This window comes from Temnothorax americanus, unplaced genomic scaffold, assembly GCF_048541705.1.
Source record: "Temnothorax americanus isolate GAGA-0224 unplaced genomic scaffold, ASM4854170v1 Scaffold4, whole genome shotgun sequence".
NCBI classification, from domain to species: domain Eukaryota; kingdom Metazoa; phylum Arthropoda; class Insecta; order Hymenoptera; family Formicidae; genus Temnothorax; species Temnothorax americanus.
The window spans coordinates 3,802,586-3,824,915 of record NW_027509547.1 but is presented as its reverse complement, the minus strand read 5'-3'; the positions used below and the strand labels follow the sequence as shown (position 1 = coordinate 3,824,915).

The 22,330-nt window shown below is 42.2% G+C and overlaps 1 protein-coding gene across 5 annotated transcripts in view; it reads left to right on the top strand.

Annotated features, from left to right (window-relative positions):
• LOC143902565 (serine/threonine-protein phosphatase 4 regulatory subunit 1) overlaps positions 1–22,330 on the top strand; it is a 129,255-nt gene that overhangs the window by 36,523 nt on the left and 70,402 nt on the right. Inside the window, exon 1 of one of the 5 annotated variants that reach the window (XM_077415569.1) lies at positions 12,275–13,403. The exons of 3 other annotated variants lie outside the window; for them this stretch is intronic. In XM_077415569.1, coding sequence (XP_077271695.1) covers positions 13,354–13,403 — 50 coding nt within the window. In that variant the 5' untranslated portion in view covers positions 12,275–13,353. Of the gene's footprint in view, positions 1–12,274; positions 13,475–22,330 lie in introns of those variants that run through there. One more of the 5 variants, XM_077415571.1, reaches the window with a different exon arrangement.

The window sequence follows — 22,330 nt, the reverse complement described above, 5'->3', positions numbered from 1 at the left end:
TCGAGGTATGCAAAAAATATGTATTTTAAGGCAAAATTTATGTTTTATTTTGAAAGAGAATTTGGTGTCTTTAAGATCGTTGATCGCATCACTGCAGAGTTAGTGGTATGAGTCAATCTGTTACACCCGGAGGAAGACAATCGCGCGGCAGGTTCTTAATTGCCGTTGGCACGGGGAGACTGCGGTAAAAGAAAGAGAGAGAGAAAGAGGAAAAAACAGTAAGAGAGGCCAATCGCCGCGTGCACGTTCGCATTTCTGCACGCGCTACGAAAGAAGAGTCCAGGTGCGAAGTGCGTCCCACCCTCTCCCCCTCGAAGCGTCTAACCACCTTTCGACCGGCACCTCGTACGTCGCGATCGGTAGCGGGGTTTTTGGGGGAGAGACTTCGGAAGGAGCTCTCGGACGCGGCGAAGGGAAGGTGCCCGGGGACGACGGCTCGTTTTAAGGACGCAGTGGGCCCCTCCGGTGCCGCGCCGCGTGCCCCGTAAGTCGAGAAACGCGACGCGACGAGACGCGTCGGAGAACGGAGGAAGAAGGGGGCTCTCGGCAGGGCGGTTTGCGCTGCGGCTGTGCCGCGCGCGGTGAGGCAGCTGCAACTGCTCGCGAGATACGCCTTAGATCGTCGTGGCACGAGCCTTCACGGCATGTGTTTCCTTCGGTTTCCTTCTCGCTCCCTCCCTCGTTTCTTCCTCTTGCATTCTGCATTCTGCTCCATCCCCTCCCACGTGTCCGTCCAGCTCTCTCATCTTTTTCTCTCTCTTTTTCTCTTTCAGCCTTGTTGATATTATCTTGAATATATATGCCATAAATTTTTGTCGAATACAGATTCATTTTGGAATAAATGAATAAGGCAGAATTTATTGTTACAACTTTTTACTTGTTCTTCATAAAAGAAAAATGTAATATTATAGAAGCTCAGGCATTATTAAAATAAAGCAATGTTTTCAATGAGTATCAATAGCATTTTCTGTTTCAATCTGCTGCTATAATACGCACAATTTGATCTCATACATATCGCAGCTACTAAACGAACTGGAGTAGTCATGTTTTTCCATGTGATTATTTACTCAGAAATATTTTATTATCTCGATTTTTATATATGAGATTAATATGTATTACATAACTAACCTAAAATTGTACATTCACACAAAATGGTAGTATAAGTCCATGGAATTACGCGTTTGGAAAAGAAGATAAATACTTTATTACGAAAATTATATGATTAAGTCGATCCATTAAATAAATTCTATATTCTTTTTGTCTATACGCATCTTTCTCTTTTAATGGTTTCGTCATTATTCAATTTCGTATTCAATTAACAAACCAAAATTCGTATCAGACGCTGATGATTGTATGTTACATATTTCATTACAAGATAGTCCTTAAGTATAGTGATTAGGGAAACTAGCTCTTTGTGTACGAAAGATACTGCTTTAATGCTTTTTTTTACCGGTCCGATGGACTTGTATGTCCTAGTCTTCTCGAAAACACCTTGTACGCCATCACGTTTATTGATGTCGAGCACGCGACTACCTTCGTGCGATAGCTAATGATCCCTATGCATTGATAATGGAGGTTACGCACATCCAAGAGCTGGCACTCTATTCCACCGCGTTGCACAATTGTAAAACTTGAATGTATTTTGCGGTCGAATCAATCTGTCAACGCGTCAGTAAACTCAGTCAACATGAGATCTATATCGCAATCGATATATAAGAAACTATGAAAAATGAAAATTATCGAATAAATATCTTCGTATAATAAAATTTGTCATACGTAACATATAAAACGTCATATGTAACTATAAAACAATTTTGTGGACAAGTAAAAATTAACCGAACTTGGAAGTTTAATTAGCACAAAATATTTAACGTCGAATTATAACAACTTAAAAATTACGATAAAGGCTCGACACGTGATTTTTCGTGCTATATCCACGCATTTTGACTGAAATGTTCTATCCAACTCAGATAAAGAGTTCATTCCTTTCTTCACGGATATCAGACCGGGAAAATGAATGCAGTTTTCCCCGGCGCATTCTCGAGTCCCGCACGAGCGTGTCACGATAAGAAAAAAAAATAAATTAGACCGAGTTACCTTTCTCTCTCCCGCTCCCTACCCTCTTCCCTATACACCTCGCGGTAGCATCTGCCGCGATGAAGTGATTTCTTAGTGCCGTGCACCTTTTTCCTCCCTCTTCCTCCTCCCTTTTCCGCATAGCAGCGCGTGTCCGGGGTGCTGGCCCGATGGGCCCTATGGGTGGAACCGAGAAATTTAGATTAGGTGCAGGTAGCCAGGTTGCGTGTACGCCGTCAGTACACCTACTTTCTTACCTTTTCCATCTTGTTGCTCGACTCTCTGGCCGTTTTATACCCTCGCCCGTGACGTTCTTGATTTTTCATCGCGCTCTCTTCTCCTCTCTATCTACCTACCGCTGTCTATCTCTCTCTTTTTTGGCGAAGAAATTGACGAAGGAGTTCAAGCAGCTTCCTTCGCGCGCGTACAAACGGTATTGACAGGAACCCGAGTTACCGTCGTTCGTATCGCAGCTGACACACACGCGCCACGTGGTTATCCAGCAGGCACCGTGCATCGTATGTCTGTATACAGGGTATATAGACTCACTTCCCGCACCCGCCTCTGGTTTACGGATCATCTTCCAGCAATTTGGAACCCATTTCGTCTTCGCGAAAATTTCATTGAACGCAACATTGTGTCGCAATTTTGGAACATTCAAATTCAGTCCTTTATTGTAATAATGATTCTCGATAAAAAAAATACTTAACTACGGTATACTTTATTTTATTTTTATTCATATCTATTGGTTGTATATATTTTTCAGAAAGATTTTAAAATATTTTTTTTTACATATTATAGATGATTATTTTATGTGCTCCAATTTTTTTAAATACTTTATATTCCTGTCTTCGAAGATTTTCTTTAAAACAGACCAGTAGATCGGTACAATAATAAATTACCTTGATTATTTATAAGTATGCTAACAGTTGCCTTTACATGTTTACACGTATTTAAATACACAGTGTATGTATAACGTTACAATCATTGCATAACGTTACAATCATTCGTCGACTTTCGTGGGGATTGCTAGACAGCGCGTGTCCGATAAATATTTTCGATGCCCCGAGCACGCGTTTACGCGAGTGCCACGAGTTCGAGAGTGCGAGAAGGAATCTCTTTCGAACGGAGGGCTCGCTTCTCGAAGACGCCAGGCGTAAGGGTCGATGGTTATCTGACTTCCTGTCCGTTCGTACGCCCTACGTACTTTCGCGGTCGAGCGAAAGAGAGCGAGAAGCGAGCCCGAGGAGAGAGAGAGAGAGAGAGAGAGAGAGAGAGAGAGGAGAAGGCGTACGAGCAAGAGCAATAAAAGCCCGACCAAATAAATACAAAAGATAATCGACACCGCGCAGACAGTCGTGCGAGCAGCGGAGGCTCATCCCCCATCCACGTTGCTCTTTTTTACTTTTTCCGTCCGACTGGCATCTGTCGGTTCTGCTAAGTCTTCGGCGAAGCAAGAAACGCATGTTGCCGCCAAAAGCCGCGGCGCAACAGGAAAACAAGCCTCTCATTTTGCTACCGGCGCGTTTATTTTCGTGTATTACGGTAAATTGATGGGATTGCTTGCAGGAAGGACGCAATAAACGTGCACATCAATTTTACCTTGTAATAAAAGGCAATTTTATTATTTTGTTTATTAAATTAAAGAGGATAATTTTGTTTATAATATTTTTGTAAATAATTAATAATTTTGCTCTTGTAGTGTTACACATAATTCGTAAAGAAGATGCTCTGTCGGGACGCTCGGCGAATTCGCCGTCGAATTTCAGCATGATCGTTAAGAGTCGCGTGGCCGTTCGATGCATTTACATTTTTTACGTATTGCCACTTATTATGCCTGGGCCGAACGAAAGTGCCGAAGTATCTTAGTCGACGGCTCTCGAAAAAAGGAAGAAAGCGAACGAAAAAAGAGATTACCGCGATGAGAGAGAAAGAGAGAGATGGGGCGAGAGGTTGCGGAGTCCGGGCACGTGACCGGAAGGCGGGGGGCAAAACGGCGCACGCGCCATCGTCCTCCACCTGGCGCATCACCTGCTGCCCCCTGCTTAAGCCTCCCTGTTTCCATCTTCCTCCTCTCTGTCTCCGTTCTCCTACTCCTCCGCGTCTATCCTCGTTTGCTCTTGGCCTCTCACTCCACCACCTTCGACTCTGGCCAACCCTTCGGCGTGTTGGGCTTTCCTCGCGAACACCATCCCGCTTCTCTCCCCTTTTCCCGCTGGCTGGCAGACAATATTAAGTAGCTGATGCAATGTACTCTCGCACGTTATGATGTATATTTATTATCTCGCGTTTAATTATGATGTATTTTTTATCTACACACTTCGAACATTTGGTACTCTTTAAATTATATCTTAAAATCCAAATGCTTCGAAAACCAAATTTCAACCATCACTAATCTGTTGACAAATAATTTTGTGAAAAAAACTGTTATAAATATATTTGTCAGAAAAAGTATTTTTATTTTTCGCTAAAAAATAGAAAAACTTTTAATCTCGATATTAGCTGAATATAATTTAAAGAAAGAAGGAGAAATATTATCTATATATATAGGAACATTAAGTTTTTTTTTTTTCAAATAGCGATATCTTATAACAAGCTATATAGATTTCGTAGAAAGATTCTGGAGAGCCGTATAACGCGAAACAGGACAGTCCTTCCCTCGTTTCGATGAGATCTCGAAGGACAGGGGGATGTTAAATTAGTCGCGAGACACAAATTTTTTTACCTAACACATAATTAGCCAGCCACGAAGATGACTGAGCTCCTTGTAGGACGATGACGATGACTCATAATGAAGATGACGATGAACGTTGCGCAATTATCGAGTGAGTCAGGACGCGCGCGCTGAGGGAAGCATGGCAGCGCCAGGTGACAGATGCACGAGAGCCTTCGGATGCTTTCCCGTATACTTATACAGGGTATCCTTGATGAGCGAATCCATCCGTAACACACGCAGCACGGGACGATAATAGGAAAAAAAATGTTGATCGATATTTAATCAAACGTGTCATTAGCGGTTGAAAGGGTTTTCGATACTTATCCATCTTGGATTATGATCGCGGAAGCGAGAGAGGATATACGCGCTTCGTTTTTCCACGTCCGTGCACATAATTTTTCATCAATTATATCGCGCCGATTCGATAAAGCGGACTTGCAAGATGGGATACAGCTCGTCGAAACCACCCCTAGATTTTCCTACATTTTTTCTCGACCACTGTCACATTCCTAATTACTATTTAGTTTTGTTGTAACAGAATGAATTGCAAAAGTTATTTATTTTCTCGCGATTAATAACATAATTCGAGATAACTGATATAGGCGGTTTTTCAAAGACCCTTAATTGACCTGCAACAATGTGTCTCGTTTTATTTACTCCGAAAGGGAGGAGCGCAGTGAGGATTAATTTATAATTGATCCAGATGCTATAGCATATCCAGAACACGATCATCGATGGTTTCGAAGATTGTGAAGTTATCGAAAAGAGATCGGAGAATGCTGGACTATCGGACAATGACACGAGATCATTGTCCTGTTCGCGACAAGCTGGCACGCCGGCTGCGACATCGATGCCAAAGACGCTTCCTGCCAAATCGGTCTTCCGCAAACGCGACCAACATTGTGTTGAAAAGAAAATCCTTGCGAATAGCTAGCATCATTAATAATGAATGAGTGATTCTTCTATATGTGTCTCCGTACGAGAATTATTTATTTTTCAACGAGGATTCTCTCAACGACCTCTCGTACATTTTTTTTTATTTTTTTTAATTTAATTATTGGAAACTGCATCATGAAATTTTGGTTTTATCGATATATTTATTTTTTTTCCATATAACTAACGTCGATTGTTTATTCTTTTCTTTTGTTGCAGGTAAGTCTTCAGAAGTAGAAAATTTTTCGGATTTTGCGTTGATTTCATCGTTTGGGAAACGTGAGTACCTAATAGTTCATTAAATAAAAAAATGCGCTTCGTGTTTTATTTCTTTTTGCCACATTTTATGTCGCGTGCGAACTTTGAAATTTCAAGGATAATACTTTAAGGATAATTTTTCTATATTATTTGCGGATAATATCGAAAGTTTTACAATTAAACTTTTACAATTAACATACACAAACGTTGAATTATGTTTTCTTTGAACCATCGAACAATTTTTAAGCTCTCTTATTATACATATGTGTAACTAAATATTGTATTATTTTATTTTTTCTTCTGTATTTAATTTTTACATCTTTACATTTTCATTTATAAGTTCGTTACGAACAAATTTTATCGAAATGATTTTTCCCCGACTCTTAATCCTCTAGATACTCAATTTTCTCTATTCGATTAAGCAATTTAATCTTTTTTTCTTGAACGTTCCACTTATCTTTTTAAATTTTTATTTATTTATTTTTAATTTCCACACCCTTTTCGTTCTTACGGGCATTTGTCGAATTTGCTTTGCGGTCTGTAAATGACAATCTCGGCACGGTTATTTCACTGACGTTGAAAGTGAATGCACCGGTCGCGGTTTGTACGTGGGAGTTCGTGTTATTTGGGTCGCATCGACTGCTCTCTCTTTCTTTCCTTTCCTTCCTGCTCCGCCGCCATATAGACACGGACGTAATATATTACTCTCACTTCAATCCGCTCTTCCTTTTTCTATTTATCATCTCTTTATACCTCCTCGTTAAATATTCGTGCGCATATTTGTCGTTTGAAACAAACATGCAATTTAAAGAAAAACTATTTTAACACGAAAATAGAGATAAAATTACTTTAATATCGCTTTCTTTTCTTTTTCAATATTGTTAAAAAGCATCGAACCATACCCATAATTAATATTGCTATTGATATCAAGATATTGAAAGAAAAGTGTCGATATATTTTTAATGAAATATCGACGTCATCTCTGGTTCGCAAGTTTATTCGTGCGGTAAGGTCGCGCATACCGGTTGGCCGAGCTTGAATCGTCGTCGTTGTCGCCCGTTGTGAATGAATTCGTTATCTGAGAAAACGGTCGCGACCCGCCTGGCGATGCTGTGAACCGTGCCGCGTAGGGTCAGTTGCGTCACGAGGCACGAAACGCAAGGGTATAGAAGAAACAGGCCAAACGTTACACGGGATTTGCGCTATACGCATGTAGAAATACGTTCGTACGCTTTCTCGTACGTAACCAACGGTCATGCTATTAACCATATATCTGAAATTCTAATCGCACGGCTCCATTAACATTACATGTTGTAAAATAGTAGATTGTAAGGACTTGAGTACTGTCAAAATTTTTAGATTTGTTTTTATTTTATGGTCCAATAATTTGCTTTTTATTAAGCCATTAACATTTTCCGCGATTCAACAATCTACTTTTGAAATTCAAACATTGACATTTTACCATGATATTTACCATTTCCAGTAGAATAAAAAAATAGAAGTAAACAATTGTTTTATGTAAAAGGGGGAAAATTGTCGCGCTCAGATTTGTTATGTAAGATTAACGTATTACTCTTAGAAATTGCGACGTTGGAAAAACCGAAACGACTACACGAATTTATAATTTGGTATATATATACTTTTGCTCAATCTTCTCGGACTCCCGAGCTCTGTTTCACTCTTAGAGAGGAATCTTATTCGGCCAAGCTTATTAAGATCTCTCGCGAGATTATGATTGTCGCGTTTGTAACGTATACGCACAAGATCGCTGCGTTAACCGCAGTCCCCAGTGAGAGCGTGCGATTCAATGTCGCCCGAAGTCGCAGTCAACAAAACAATGTGTGTGTGTGTGTAATCGCTAAAAATACTCTCTTCCTTTCCGCTCAGCCGTCGTTGTCGTCCTCCTCCGTATGGCCCGTTCATGACTTTTCGTCTTTATTCTTTTCTCTCGCCTCTCTCCGCGCTTTCGCGCGTCGACAACGAGCGAATACATTTTGAAAAACCGTACGGCTAATCACGGCAAACAACAATAATGCGCTCGAAAGCTACGTTTATAAAAATAACTTCTCGTCCGCAAAAATAACATTGTTTAAAATGTTTTTCTGGTGTTTTGGCTTTGCTCGCACACAAATTGATCCGGATTTACGGATTATATTTCAAAGTGCTAAAATTTCTAACTGCTAAAATTTATATCTCCAAAGAATTTAGAGAAGGAAAAACGATTATATGCAAAAAATCTGAAGAATATATTTCTTGCAGTATTATTGTTCTTTTTTTTTTTTTTTTTTAAAGCTTCGTTAATGTATGATTCTGTCGGATGGATAATTGCAATTCAAATAACACGTGCGTGGTCTTTCTCTTTTACACGCATCATATTTTATTTACATTTCTAATAACATACGACAATCATTAACGATTCCTGCAGTGACGATTGTAGGAAATGCAAAATTTGTTTTTTGTAAACCAAATCTTCAAACATTCGTCGTATGACGACAATTGTTAACGTCATCCGCGATGACGCTGTCGTAAAATGGCATTGAATGGTAAGCGCGTAGGTATAGGTTTGACGTTATCGCGCAATTCATTCGCATCACGAAAGTATGTACTTTGTAGATAAGGAGAATTATTCGTTATTCGTGGTTTGCGCCGACTATGATATTACTTTAACTCCACTCCGTGAAGCTCGAATATCTCTACCTTAGACTGACTCGCAAAATACCCTCTAGTGCGCATTTGATTCCGAAACTCGCAAAGATCAAATTAGATGTCTTTAAGCCTCGCTTGAATATGCCAAAATCGATAACATCGTTATCATTCGTAAAACATTCCGCTAATTCTACAAACACGGATCATTCGTTTAGCGACCTAAATTTCGATAAGGCGTTATTATCCGCCTTTATATAATTATATCGCGTACTACTCGCGTACTACTCGCAAGCTCTTAAGCGAGTTAATTTAGAGCTTCTCATTTCATTCAAAATACCATTCGCGTTTCATTCATCCGGCCGGTTCGTAAGATGAAATTGTTGATCTACGTTGATTTTTCTGCTGGTCATCTAGTAGTCATCCACTAGTAATTCAATCGAGTTGCTCTGTTCTGTACGTGAGAGGTTTCTTGAATCACCGAAATACGTGGAAGCACCATTCATCACCTATTTATCACTCGCAGAACTCGCAATCTTGCGACATTATATCACGCATATAGATCGACTCATTCTTTCGTAACGTAGACGTAGCGTTACAATACATTTGCGAGATATTACTATTTTCAAGTTCGGCGAAACTAAGATTACGAGTCACTCGAACGGGATTTTAAGAAAATTTGGTGAATCACTATGTAGGGAGTAACTATGAAACCAGTTTTTAAGACCGTACGAAATTGTCTTTCTCATTCATGACGATCTCGTCAACGAATTCTTGGGAAGTCCATTTTTTTTGTTTCTTCCGCCCGTGCCAAAACTACGAAAATGTTTCTGGGAAAAGTCGATGACGTCGCGAAGTAAAAATAATTGCATTGAAACAGATACGTTTCCTGTTGTTTGTGACGAATTTATTTGCCCGACTTGATTGCTAATCACTTCTAATTACCAATTCTTCCGATAGTGTCTTCCGAAAAATATGCGCGCAGCGAAAGTGTCGAGGAACATCAAAAAATGAATTTACAATAAAAATAAAATTGAGCGAAATCGAAGAAATATTTTATTTAATCAGCGCACACAGATGTATCGCGACAACGTTGCATATGCAGATCGTCGTGACGCGTATGTCAGTGCGCGTTAGACGAAAAACAAGCGTAAGATAAAATGCAGCAACAAACCTTTAATCAGGGAATAGCATTAGGAATTTAACATTAGGCCTTTTTGTCAAATAAAAATATTATTTTCTGGATAAATGGCGATCACTTATCAGTGATCCGTAAGTTCCCAAATTCTTCATTTCATTATAGCGGTAATCAAAAAGTTTATGTTATGCTTGATCAATATTCAACAATTAACTACATGACAAATATAATCTTTATTTAGCAAAAAAGTAATTTTTGATCGTCTAATTGTAAGTCTTATCAATCGGACCATTCGCGAGCGCATCTGCCGCATATCTTGCCTTCATTTCTCAGCATGCCTACCGCAGAGAGCTAAACTGCAAATTCTGAATTGCGTCGATGAGGTTCGTTAAAAAGTCAAATTATCGAGAATCGCTCCAGTCGCCACGACGACGCGTGACGTCTGGTCGACGCGAGCGGGCCGCAACGGGTCGACGTCACGCGTCACGTTACCTACCTACGTCGAAGCCACGAGTACCGAGGTCGTTCATCGAGAACAATAATAACTAGCGGTATCGAGGAAACGAATTTCTGCGCGGTTGTCCGGACGAGTGTTTCGACGAACGTCATCGAGCGAAACGTCGCGTCGTCGAGCTTCGAAATTACCCGGGGATGATTCTAGGACGCCTACACGTCTATTGACGGGTACACGGTTAGCCATTTCAATCATAAACTTGGCACAAAGGCAAATCTTTACGAATGTCACCTATAAAAAATCTATTCGAGAAAATTCTCCAGTATATTAATAAAAAATTTGAAACCGTAGAAAAAGGGACTTGGGGACCAAGAGAGAGGGATTTAAAATAATAAATATGAAAGAAATTCGGTTTTATATTAATATGACAAAACAGAGTGTTCGATACATTATTACTATTATCATTATTACTATTAATGACGCGAGATACACAAATATATATAAAGAGATGTACAAATTTATATCAAAGTTGCGAACAATTTAAGGATGTATTTTAAACTAAAAATTGTATACGCACACATTTAATCGATAATCGGAAAACAAAAGAGATATAGAACATATCTTCGAGCATAGATCTGAAAAAGTCTTTTTCAGCTGCATACCGATTGTGAGAAAAAGCGATACTTTTTATTTAACGTCGAAAACGTCGATAGCGAGCCCCAATTGAAAGGCTTCGGTGAGGTGAAAAGAGTCGGAACGTTTTGTTCTAATCGAATCGATTCTCGCAAACGGTAACTGCCGCGTGTTCGCGCTGTCATCAACCACGTGACCGCATATAGGCCATCGAAACATTCAAGGTCTTTCATCGACAATAACCCGCGATAATTCTGAGCAACAAAACGATCGGGAGCTTCCCACAGCAATAATGAACGATAACTTCGAAGTACTCGATTTTTCAATTACGTTAATTACCAGTAGTCGTCATTGCCGCCGATTTGCAATTCCGAGGATGAATATTCGGGCCGATATTAATTCTGATAAGTATTAAAAACAACTTTAGCTCGCGAGAAAGTTCCGCGTTTGCTTCCCGGACAGAGAAAAGCCGGTATTTTCATATTCGAGCTTTTCCTTGCGGAGCAATTGACAGGCGTGTGACAGCTCCGGGAAGGAAATACAGACGTTTATGAAGGCGTCGCGTTCGAAGTTTCAAGCATACGGTAGTTTCGCGATATATTTAAGATTCGGAAAAGAACGCTGATGCATCCCTTTTATTCGCTCGGCTCTATAAAGACGCGATTGTAAAACGCTCGCGCGCGCGCGCGTATTTACGCTTTGAAACGAACGGTCGACCCGGGATACGGAAAATTCAATGTTCCCTGATCGCTGACCCACCGCATTCCTTTATTCATTATGAAGCAAGAAGAATGCAGAATGCAGAATGTTTTCGCCGATGAAAACTTCACACTACGAGAACCGTAAACCCTTTTCACTCGCGCGGAACTCGTCATCGCTTTGTCGCCGTCTTCTGCGTCGTCGTCGTCGTCGTCTTCGTCGTCGTCGTCGTCGCGTCGTCGTATTACGCCGTACTCGCTCTCTCTCCACCCTATACCCGCGGCAGTTCGCAGACACGCACGAGCATACGAGCGTCGGTTACTTACGTGCGCGCCACGGCCGCTTTTATCGCGGCACGCACACGCGCACGCACGCACGCATGTGCGTACGCGGTACGCACTCACACGTGTGTGCCGCGTCTCGCGTCGGCCCCGGTACAGCGCCACCCCGAATACCGGATGTGACGACACTCGCGCACTTGGCCCGACGCACTCTCGAGATGTCTCCCCTGTCCCCTTCGCTCCCCCTTTTTCGCGTTTCTCGCTCGGTCGGAGCGGCGCGCTCCGAGAACGCACTTTCCCCTTTCCTCCCCCCCATCTCTCGTTCTCTCTCTCTCTCTCTCTCTCTCTCTCTCTCTCTCTCGCTCTCTTTCTCTCTTCGTTCCCTTCAGCGGCCCACCGTCGTCGTCGACCCGTTATTTACTCTCGTAGTTCTGGCGATGGCCAGTCGCGGCGTTCCCGGCACGCTTGCGTCGCATCTCCTCGGGCCGTTCCGTCTTCCGTCGACGCGCGGCGCGCGCGGCGTGGCGCGGCATGGCGCGGCGTGCGGCGTGGCGTCCGCTCTCGCGCGCGGCACAGTCCCACGCGGCTTCTCGCGCGTGTCCATTACCGTACTCGCCCGCCGTGTTACGTACGTACGCTGCGCGCACCGCCTTCTCCTTTTTCTTTCCTTCAACGTCTCGCGCTTATCTCGCGCCAGTCCGCGACGTGGTTCCGCGAATGCAATGACAATGCAACAACGGCGACGAGGATGAGGATGGTGTCAAGTCGTTGCCCGAGCCGAGGATAGATGATGTACGCACGCGGCGAATGAGAGAGAGAGAGAGAGAGAGGGAAAACGAGATACACACTCGCGCGGCCATTTTAACCGCGCGGTGCGCTAAGCCGGGCCACCCAGTGTGCAACACGAGAGAGACCGCGACGGCTGTGTGCCAGCGCCACCGCCACTGCCATCCTCGTCGTCGTCGTCGTCGTCGTCGTCGTCATCGCCGTCGTCGTCGTTCTCTAGTCGACACGAATTGCGTCTGTCGGCAGTGTCGGAGTCGGGCTGCGCGCCTCGCTTCTGCGCACGCGAGTCCGTTCGCGTATCGCGCATTAGCCGCACGTCGGTTCTGCGTCTCTTCGCCGATCGCTCGTCCGCGCTCGTCGAAATAAGTGAAAACACCCGGCGCGCCGCGGGGATAAGACGCGGGAGATCACGCGACATGAATCGACCGACGTGTCCCGCTGACGTTCGCCGGAAAAGACATTCGCGTTTCTCGGTGAAAACGAGCGGTTACGGGACTCGGTTCCGGATATTACCGCGATTTCGCGACGTGATACGTCGTCGTGACGTTCGTGCGCTCGCGCGCGCTCGCGCGCCCACGACAGAGGAGGACACGGACACATGCCGCGCGCGAAAAAAGATGCCAATCGCGGCGCGACGCGGAGTCGCGGAGTGACCGCATCGAAGTGACGCGCGATGACGCGCGATGACTGACTCGCGAGAAGTTTACGGACGGGAGGATCGCCGTCGTCCAGGGGGATGGAGGAGGACCGGCGACCAGAGGACACCGGAGAACGCGAGAGACCGAGGTGAGCGGGGAAGGAGCGCGAGCTCCTAAATCCGATAAGCGCGACGGAGAATGACCGGAAAGGAGAAAAAGGTTAGAACGATTCGCGGTCGGGTCCCTCGCCTGGTGCGTGCCTCGTGGAGTCGCGCGCTCGCGCGTGCACGCGATTCAAACGCGACGCACGACCACGACGCGGTGCCCGCGCGACGAAGGAGCGCGAAAGCGAACGACCGCGGACTGCGAAGTTTTCCGCGCGACGTAGGGAGCAACCGCGTGACACGGAATCTGCGCAGTAGGTACGCCGCGGATTCGCAAGCGCCGACGTTGTCAGCGGCGCCGCTCTCTCTTTCTCTCTCTTTCTCTCTCTCTCTCTCTCTCTCTCTCTCTCTCTCTCTCTCTGTCTCTGTCTTCTGTTTCGAGGTCCGAGCCAGACGAACGTCGTCGACGAGGAGAGACATACGTAAGGAGAGAAACTCTCTTGCGCAGCCCGAAAGAATGGCAAACGCGAACGCGAATTCTTCGCGTAGGATAAATCCGTTCAGCTCTTACGTTTAAAATGTATTCTCCCGTGTTTTGGAGCAAAAGAGCTAAAAAAGTGGAGCTAGAAAGAATTGATTGTACCCCAATTGGGTTTTAAGTTAAAGTGGAGTTCGATTCCTGTTCCTTTTGAAAGGCGAAATCTACGAGGAAAACAAAAATATTTCTGGTAAAAATAATCGATTTCGACGTCCTATAGTATTCTCGTTTAATCGCTGTAACGATAATTGGACTAAATTTTCGCGAACTCGCGTGCGCGATCATAAATATATTTGACATGTAAAGAGCGACAGCGTTAAATACGTCTGACCTCTGGCATTTCGCGTTGAAATTTTAATACGTGCTCCAGCACGAGGAGTACATTTATATGAAAATCGACACTATGACTGCTCATAAAATCGAACGTTATCTGTTTTCCTCTCCATTGCCTCTACGGAGTATGTAATTCGTTTTTTCGCCCCTAAGATTTCTTCATCTGCTAATATCTCGATTAGTTTTTCCATATCTGACGTGACGCTACCGACACCTCGATTTCTCGATATTTTAAACTCTTCTGAACGCTTCTGCACGTTGCCGAAGGCGCGCGGATCACGTCAACGGATATCCTCCAACATTCTCCGGGGCCGCCCTCTCTTTTTCGCCTGCGCCCGCACGGAGCCCCTAGCTGCTATACGAATGACGTGGGCGACGCTTACGTAATGCCCGACCGATAAGGTGGATAATGATAAGCATCGTCGTCGCCGTAGTCGCATTCGTCTCAATCTTCGTCTCCGTCTCTATCTCCGTCTCCGTCTTCGTCTCCCTCTTGGTATTCGTTTTCGTCGTCTTCGTCGTCGTCGTCGTTTTCGTCTTGGAGCGCGCGGCGGTTCCGTGCGAGCCGGCGGCGCCTCTCTATTTTCGAAACATGCGAGTCACACACTTCGTTATCGTCCACTGCCGCGACGCGACGCGACGCGACGCGACGCAACGCAATGCGCGTCCGAAAATGCCGCCGGACCGATAAAAATGTCACGAGGAAACGAGTCGACCGACCACGCGGTCGAACGCGCTTCTCGATCAGCCGTGAAAACGGAAAGCCGCCGTTATTTGGCGCGACATTTGCTGATAAATCTGCTTCGTTTTTCCGGACGATAAACGATACGTGAATATTCGTGAGATGTCGCAGAGATACCTAAAAGACGTTAACATCTTCGAGATCGTCCTTTATACGCTCCCTATACTTTGGGCTTTGTATTGTATGGGAACGACACGCTCTCTTTATTCTTTCTCCTTTGAAGTGTAAACACACATTCCTCCCTTTTGGCGCTTTGATGCATAAATTCGTAAAGAACGTTTCTACAATTTGAATTAAATGGAAAATTATTTCGAGACATTTCTCGTTTAGGTATTGCATAAAAGTAGTTAAAATCTTGAGGATTAGAAACTAATTATACTCATTTCATTAAACCTATTTCTTATACATTAAAATTCTGTCGATATAAAATCTACATGAAATTACACGAACGTTAAAGTTTTCTATCTATTTACATTTTATGTGTGAGATCTAATTTGTATAGATGTGTCAATCTTATCGCCTTGAAAATTATTAATTTTATATTCCGAGATTAGGAGATTTTTGTCTATAATTTTTTTTAACTTTTTCGCGAAGCGGCTGGAGATTTTATAACATTAATAGTACCTATTGTTGTTTTTATCTACGTTAATATTAAATAATATAAGTACACGTGCGCGTATTAAATGCTAACTCGTTGTGTGTTAAAGAAAAATGATACGATAATTGAGCGAAATGACGAAACGGTTGCGAACCGGTTGGGACGAAATGGCGAACGTAATTCGAATTGGGCAGGGTTAGGGAACGTGAACAAGTGTATTAGAGAAAAGGTAGAGTCAAATAGAAACAGTTCTCCCGTCTCTCTCAGGATTCGTAGTATTCGAAAATCGGTTAGTCCGACCGCGCTGTTCGGCTGGCCACATCGTCATCGCCGACACCGCGAAACTCTGGACGCGAGATTCGACGGCTCGTATCGATCGTATCCACGTTCGCCAAAGTAAAGCGACGACGGCGGGGTGACGGCGGATAAGCGAGAGTTCCTCTCCGAGCCGATGACCTCCGTCGTCCAAGGACGCGATTCCTGGAAGGTATAAGGTCGCGTTTGCGAAATAACGGAGTTCTCCTTGGAGAAAACGGGACGGGCACCAATCGATCTCTATCCCCCTTTCGCCGTCTATTTCTCTCTATCGCCCCCGCCACTCATCCCGAAATCCGCGAAATCACTTCGCAACGTTTGTAGAGAGGAGACGATCGGGATACGAAAGATATCCATTATGTTCTCGACGTGAAACGATGGAAATAACGTTTAATTCACGTGTACGTCCGTCACACGTCCGTCGTGTTTATTTGAATTTTATACGCATTCCATAAATATCATTTACATACGGGGCTTCGTAAGTTTTATAATACCTAAACAAATTAATTTTTAAAACGTCGAAAATTACATCTCGATGGCTGAAATATTTTTGTCTTAATATCTCGCGTTTCTACACTCCTCCGTTTTTTTTTTTTAATATTTTTTTTCCCCATTCGGAACGCGTTCGACATCTTGGCGAGATCGGATCGAGGCCGTCGCCGCTGCCGCGCCGAGCCTCGAAAATCGGCGCGGACCTCGATAACGCGCTCGAAAGCAGACCGTGACTCATCGAGTTGCGACGCGACGCGAGAACGAATCACTCTCACGGCGTGACGCCGAGATTCATTGCTCCGCGGCGCGATGCCGGGACCTTCGCGGGAAAATTACGCGCGACGGCGACGTAAACGCTTCACGCCGGCGCGGCGCAGCGGCGCGAGCGTCGCTCGTTTCGCGAGTTGCGAAATCGGTTTGCGATTTTTTCATTCGCTCGCGTTATCTCGAGTCGCGAATCCGGAAATTTCTCTCGTCGTCAGAAACGAGAGAGACGGATGTTGGCGGTGGGGACTCGGACTTGGCATGGCGGCAGATAAGCAAGATGGCGGCGCGGTTGAAGACACGTGAGTGGTCTTGAGGCGTTGGCGATCGCAAAGAAGTATCGACGATTCCTCATAATTTTTTAATCGATTTTATTGCACATTTCGTGCGTGATTGCTTCGTTCGATGTTAATCTCGATAATCGTTGAATCGAGCTGGAAAATGTCTGATACATGTCCCCGATCACAAATCTCAACATTTAGCCCGCGAAAAGAGACACGCGGAACAAAAAATGATGTAATTTTCAAAAAGTATTCGCAAATTGAGGTGAAAATTATTTTATTCCATAAAGTTTTTGTCGCGAAATTAATCTAGAACGAGATATATCGCAGAATTTTCAGTGCTTTTCCTTGTCTATTTAGCTATTTCCCCCAAAAAATCACAGATAGAACTCGGGCGAACGTTGCGAGGTTTTTTTTGACCGATGTGTACGTGTTGTAAACATGTACGTGCGTGTTTTTACAACGTGCGTCGACCGGTCGGAGGGTTTAAAGAAAACTGGTATGCGACCGTTAGCGCGCGAAGTTCTATCGATTTTTATTTCAATAAAGTCCCAGACGTTTCTTGAAGCCTCAAAACTTCCGAGTACTTATAGCTGAGCTGGTATTTCTAGCTCGCATTTTCCTAATGTCTCTCTCAGGAACAGTTTATTGTGATATTAAAACTCGCGTAAAATGTAATCAACATTAAAATTTTAAATAACGGCCGAAATTTTTTTTTTTTGCATTAATATTAATGTTAAAGATACCTAACGTTTGACAGCTAATAAATTTATATTTATTGTAGAAATGTGACGAAAATTTGAAATATACTATGTACTATATGTAATGTTGAATGTAAATTTAATCGAATAAATCTCAGAGAAAGAGAAAGAGAGGGAGCGTTATGCATTTATAATAATAAACAACGTGTTGGTCTATTAAATAAAATTAGCGATAGTCACGACAATATTTTACTACGTTTATATCTGATCAATTTCTTTAATGTTAGGCGTAATCTGTGTACCCGATTAATGATTAATCTACGACATACATGTATTTAAATGAAATTAAGATTTGGCAATAACGGCGAGTTTCTCCAGACATCGTTCGACCGGAACGGGTCGCTTCCTTCTTAGGTAACGCCGTAGTAACCCGTTGTTGGGCGCGCGAGGAAGGGTAACGATATTATGTGCTTAAGGGCGAATGCGAAAGGGGTGTGTCCGAGAGCGGTGGACGTCGGAAGCTGTAATGGAACTTGATGGATGCTTTCGCGGAAAAGTCGATGCGGGTAAAGCAAATTAGCACCCCCTCCGGCGGAGGGACTGAAATTGTAATATGCTGTCGAATGGGTCGCTCTATCGTGACTCTAACAACTCTATTGCGATTTGTTGCCAATCAGGCTAACGGCATGCGTTCCGTTACCTTGTTTACGTCACTAGAATTGATCGAAACGCGCGTAATGCCAGAGTATTTAAAAAAATATCAAGTGTCACTTCAGGTTAAACTCCGATAAATTTGTCGTTGATATTTCCTTCAACCATTGAAGTTCGCTGGCAACTTTTATTGCCACGATCTTTTGCGCTTGTAATTGCATTCAGGCAAAAATTTATTACGATTTTACTTTTAACGCTCAAAACAAAATATCAGCGCGTTTATCCAAAACAATGCAGTATTATCGGAAAATTTCAGAAACTTAATAGATAAATTTGATACGTTAAAAGAAATATTTTATCTGTCGTAAATTTTTAATATTGAATATCTTTTAATGAAATATCTTAAATTAGATTTCTGTTTGAGATAAAAGCATATCAAAATTTCCTTAAAATATTTTGCGTTTACTTTCTAGCTTTATAGTTCGCTGTTGAACATTTATTGAAAGCAGCTGCTGTTTTCTTTCACTATATCTGCTATCAATGTACTTAGGACATCCGGTGCGGACACGTTTCACGTGAGGCAATATATTGCATTTATTGCATTGAATGCAGGATGTAAGATATTTCTGTGTGCGAGATCTATCAGGTTAAATTAAACCACATTTTTTTACGTCTCGTATATCTGCAGCTTGCGATCCGCACGTATGGTAAAAAATATCAATTGAAAGTAACAAGCGCAAACGCGTTTGAAAATTATATTATTGTTATTGCTAACGAGAATCTCGATCGTCAATCGTTTAATTGCATTGGCCTCGCTCGAGCCAGCGATCGACGAAGCGTGGCGCGTGGTTGGATAAACGGAGATCGCATTTGGCTCTTGTTACTACCATAATTATCCTGGCGCAGCTGATTCATATTGTGCATTCTGATCGTGGATGTTGCCCTATTGTTTTCTACGTGAGTGAGTGTAGGCGCAGGGTGGTTGGCCCGCGAACGGAGCGCCTTAAGAAAGGGTTTGAAACTCAGGTGGGTTTCGTTTCCGCTCGCGAAATCCTTTATTTTCGTACAAAGCATTAAAGGACTTTAAGATTAACATTATGTACCTATATGTGCACAAAAAATCAAATAATCAAATATTTGAGCTTTGCGATTCGAAGGATGATTAGAATTATAATATTGTGACTGCGTAAATATTTTTTGAATTAAGCGATGTATTTTTAGCTTTATTTTTCAACGTGATGTGTTTTCCACGTTTGTTCGCAACAGATACGCAATTTGATGCCAATTTTACATACCTGCAATATCAAAAGAGAAATTCAGAATTATTCTAGTTTCACCTTCTGTGCAGATATGATTTCAATACAAATATAAAGTATTTTGTAGTTAAGCTTATCTATTTCAAATTTAAATGTCGGTGGTGCAAATTTTTACACGTATCTTTTTAGTCAACAGCATCAAATGGCTTGGATTGTTTCTTCGCGATTGCGCAGATAATAACTTAATTCATATTTATAACATTAATTTTTATCATCAAAAAGAAATTATTTTATTTAAAGACGAAGAAAAGAGGATTACTCGATATTCTGGCGATTATTTTTCTTTTTTAAATATCCGTTAAACACAGAGTTCCTTTCTTTTTCAACCTCCTTTTTTTCTTTTGTTTCATAGAAATGCTCAGAAGTCATGGACAATATTTTACACCGTTAAAACGATGTTATCGAAATTCTCCTCTGCGACATTCGTTATATATTAATAATCTTTCAAATACCCCCGAAACTCGTCGGAACGATCGAGGAACTCTGACGATCGCTTGAGGGGCTGCCGGGGAGAGAGAGGGTTTGTTTTGGTGCGTGACTCGTACTCTCGCGCTCCGTGCCAGGCACGTAACCGGTGCGTACATACTACGTACGTATACGCAAAATGCGCGTGCACGCGGGCCACCTGCGTCTATACTTTGTAGACGAAAGATAGAGTACCGATAGCCCCGTCCACGTCCTGGCCGGTCGTGATTTAGGGGTCGCTATGGCGCCGCGATTCAGAAACAAGGGTTCGGCGACCGAGCTCACTCTTTCCTCCCTCCGTCCCTCCCCACTCTCTCCCTAATTGCATAGCATTGACTTGATGAACATTTTTCTCATTGCTCGTAAACCTTATATCGAATTCTGGTGTTAGCGCGCGTTGCGACTTGTTTCATCGAGGAAGAAAGTTGGTTGAATGAACAAAATGGCGATCATTTTAGCGCGAGTGTGTAGCGTATATTTCTATAGCGCAATTGTATAATTAAGTTTACTTACTGATTGCGAAGGAGTGAATAAAATTGCGCGCAAAAATTGTTAATCTTAAATAGAGGATGTTTCGATCTTCTGTAACAATTCATCCGCACATGTGATATTATTACATGTGTTATCGGTTATCTGGTATTATCGAGGAGCGATAGAACGAGTGACGGCGGTGCCATAAATTCTGAAACTGAGAAACTATATAGTTCTACGAAGTCTAGCCAAAAATAAGCAATTTATAGATCACGAGCGCTCTCATTTCCTGTTCGCTTTCTGCTTTCCATCGTCAGTTGATCGCCATCGTTCCTCGTTTCAACGATTCTTCGTGTTTTTGCTACCAAAGGTATATCATCGCGACTGTCATCGGCTTAACAAAATTTCTCGCGAAAGATCGCACACTGTTATACAAGTTCTTATGTGTACTTTTGCAATCATATAGAGCATATATTTCGATTAATCGAAAATTTCGCGTCGAAAGAAATGTAGGTAGGTTGAGAATCGTATTTAAAAATTGCAGAGAGAACTACGTTTCTAAAGAAAACATTGCGAAACGTGTGCAACACTTGCTCTAAAAATGGCATAAGTTTGTTCTTAAAACATCGACTTCAATTGAATCCGGATTTAAATTGCAAAGGTATCGATTTTATGATATTCTGTTTAATTTATTAACTTTGTCTTTATCAACATTTCTTCTGAAATAAAGACAATTTGCAATACCGCGTATGTTTTATAGCGGTGTCGCAATTTTACGCGAGAATCGTAACGGTATTTAAATTGTTAGACTACATTCGGCGATTAAGTGACGTCAGTAATAATGGTAAAGTTATAAACCATGCATCTCTGCAAATGTACGCATACGAAATATTAAGCTACATGGACCTTTGTAGGTAATTTTATCCTGCTTTTCTTTTTTTCTTGCCGCTTTCAAACTTGGCGCGCCTTACAATAGCGCAGCGTATTAATGGCGGCTGTGCGGCGTTCTATGCTGTATATATGGTCTTCGCTCCTTTCTCGCCAAAATTCAAATAATACAAATTTACACAAATAAGGAAAGAAAATATTTATAAATTTTTGTAGATAATCGGTGATATGCCAATAAATAATAATAAAATAACTACAGTACTTAAGAAACAATTTCAATTATTCGAGATATTTATGGCAGATGTACATCGAAAATTATTAGAATGTAATTAATACAAAAAATTCTTGTAAATTAAAAATTTTTTATAATATTAATTCTAGAATTAGCAAAATTCTGTTACAATTTCGAATTAAAATAGATTTTATAAGGTAGATTTTAGAAGTTTTAGCAGTTATTTAGTGAGAAAAATATTTTGGTGTACAAAATGCATTCTCGTCATATTACAGAATTCTGATTACCATAATTGAATTTCTGAATATCTCAATATTTTGCATAGCTAGAATATTTGATGGAGTTAATTATAAGTATTTGATTCGTATACCTTCTAGTTGAATGTACTAGATTTCCAATTTATAGAAACAGGTTTTCTCTTAAGGTTTTTTTTCTTGTTTTGCTGTTATCAGGGAGTAAAAATGTTACATGGCGCGTAATTTGACCATAACAAAATAATTTAACATTATTCAAAAAACTGACAGTTTTTATTTGAAACGCATTCGCCACCGATTTCGTTGAAAGAGAAAAACGCGGCTCCATATATAGCGAACCAGCAGGAGAAGTTATCGGTGCGTCGCTCGCTCTTTGAAATAGAAACAAACTTTCACAGTGGAAGCAACAAGTAATTACTTTAAAGAAATT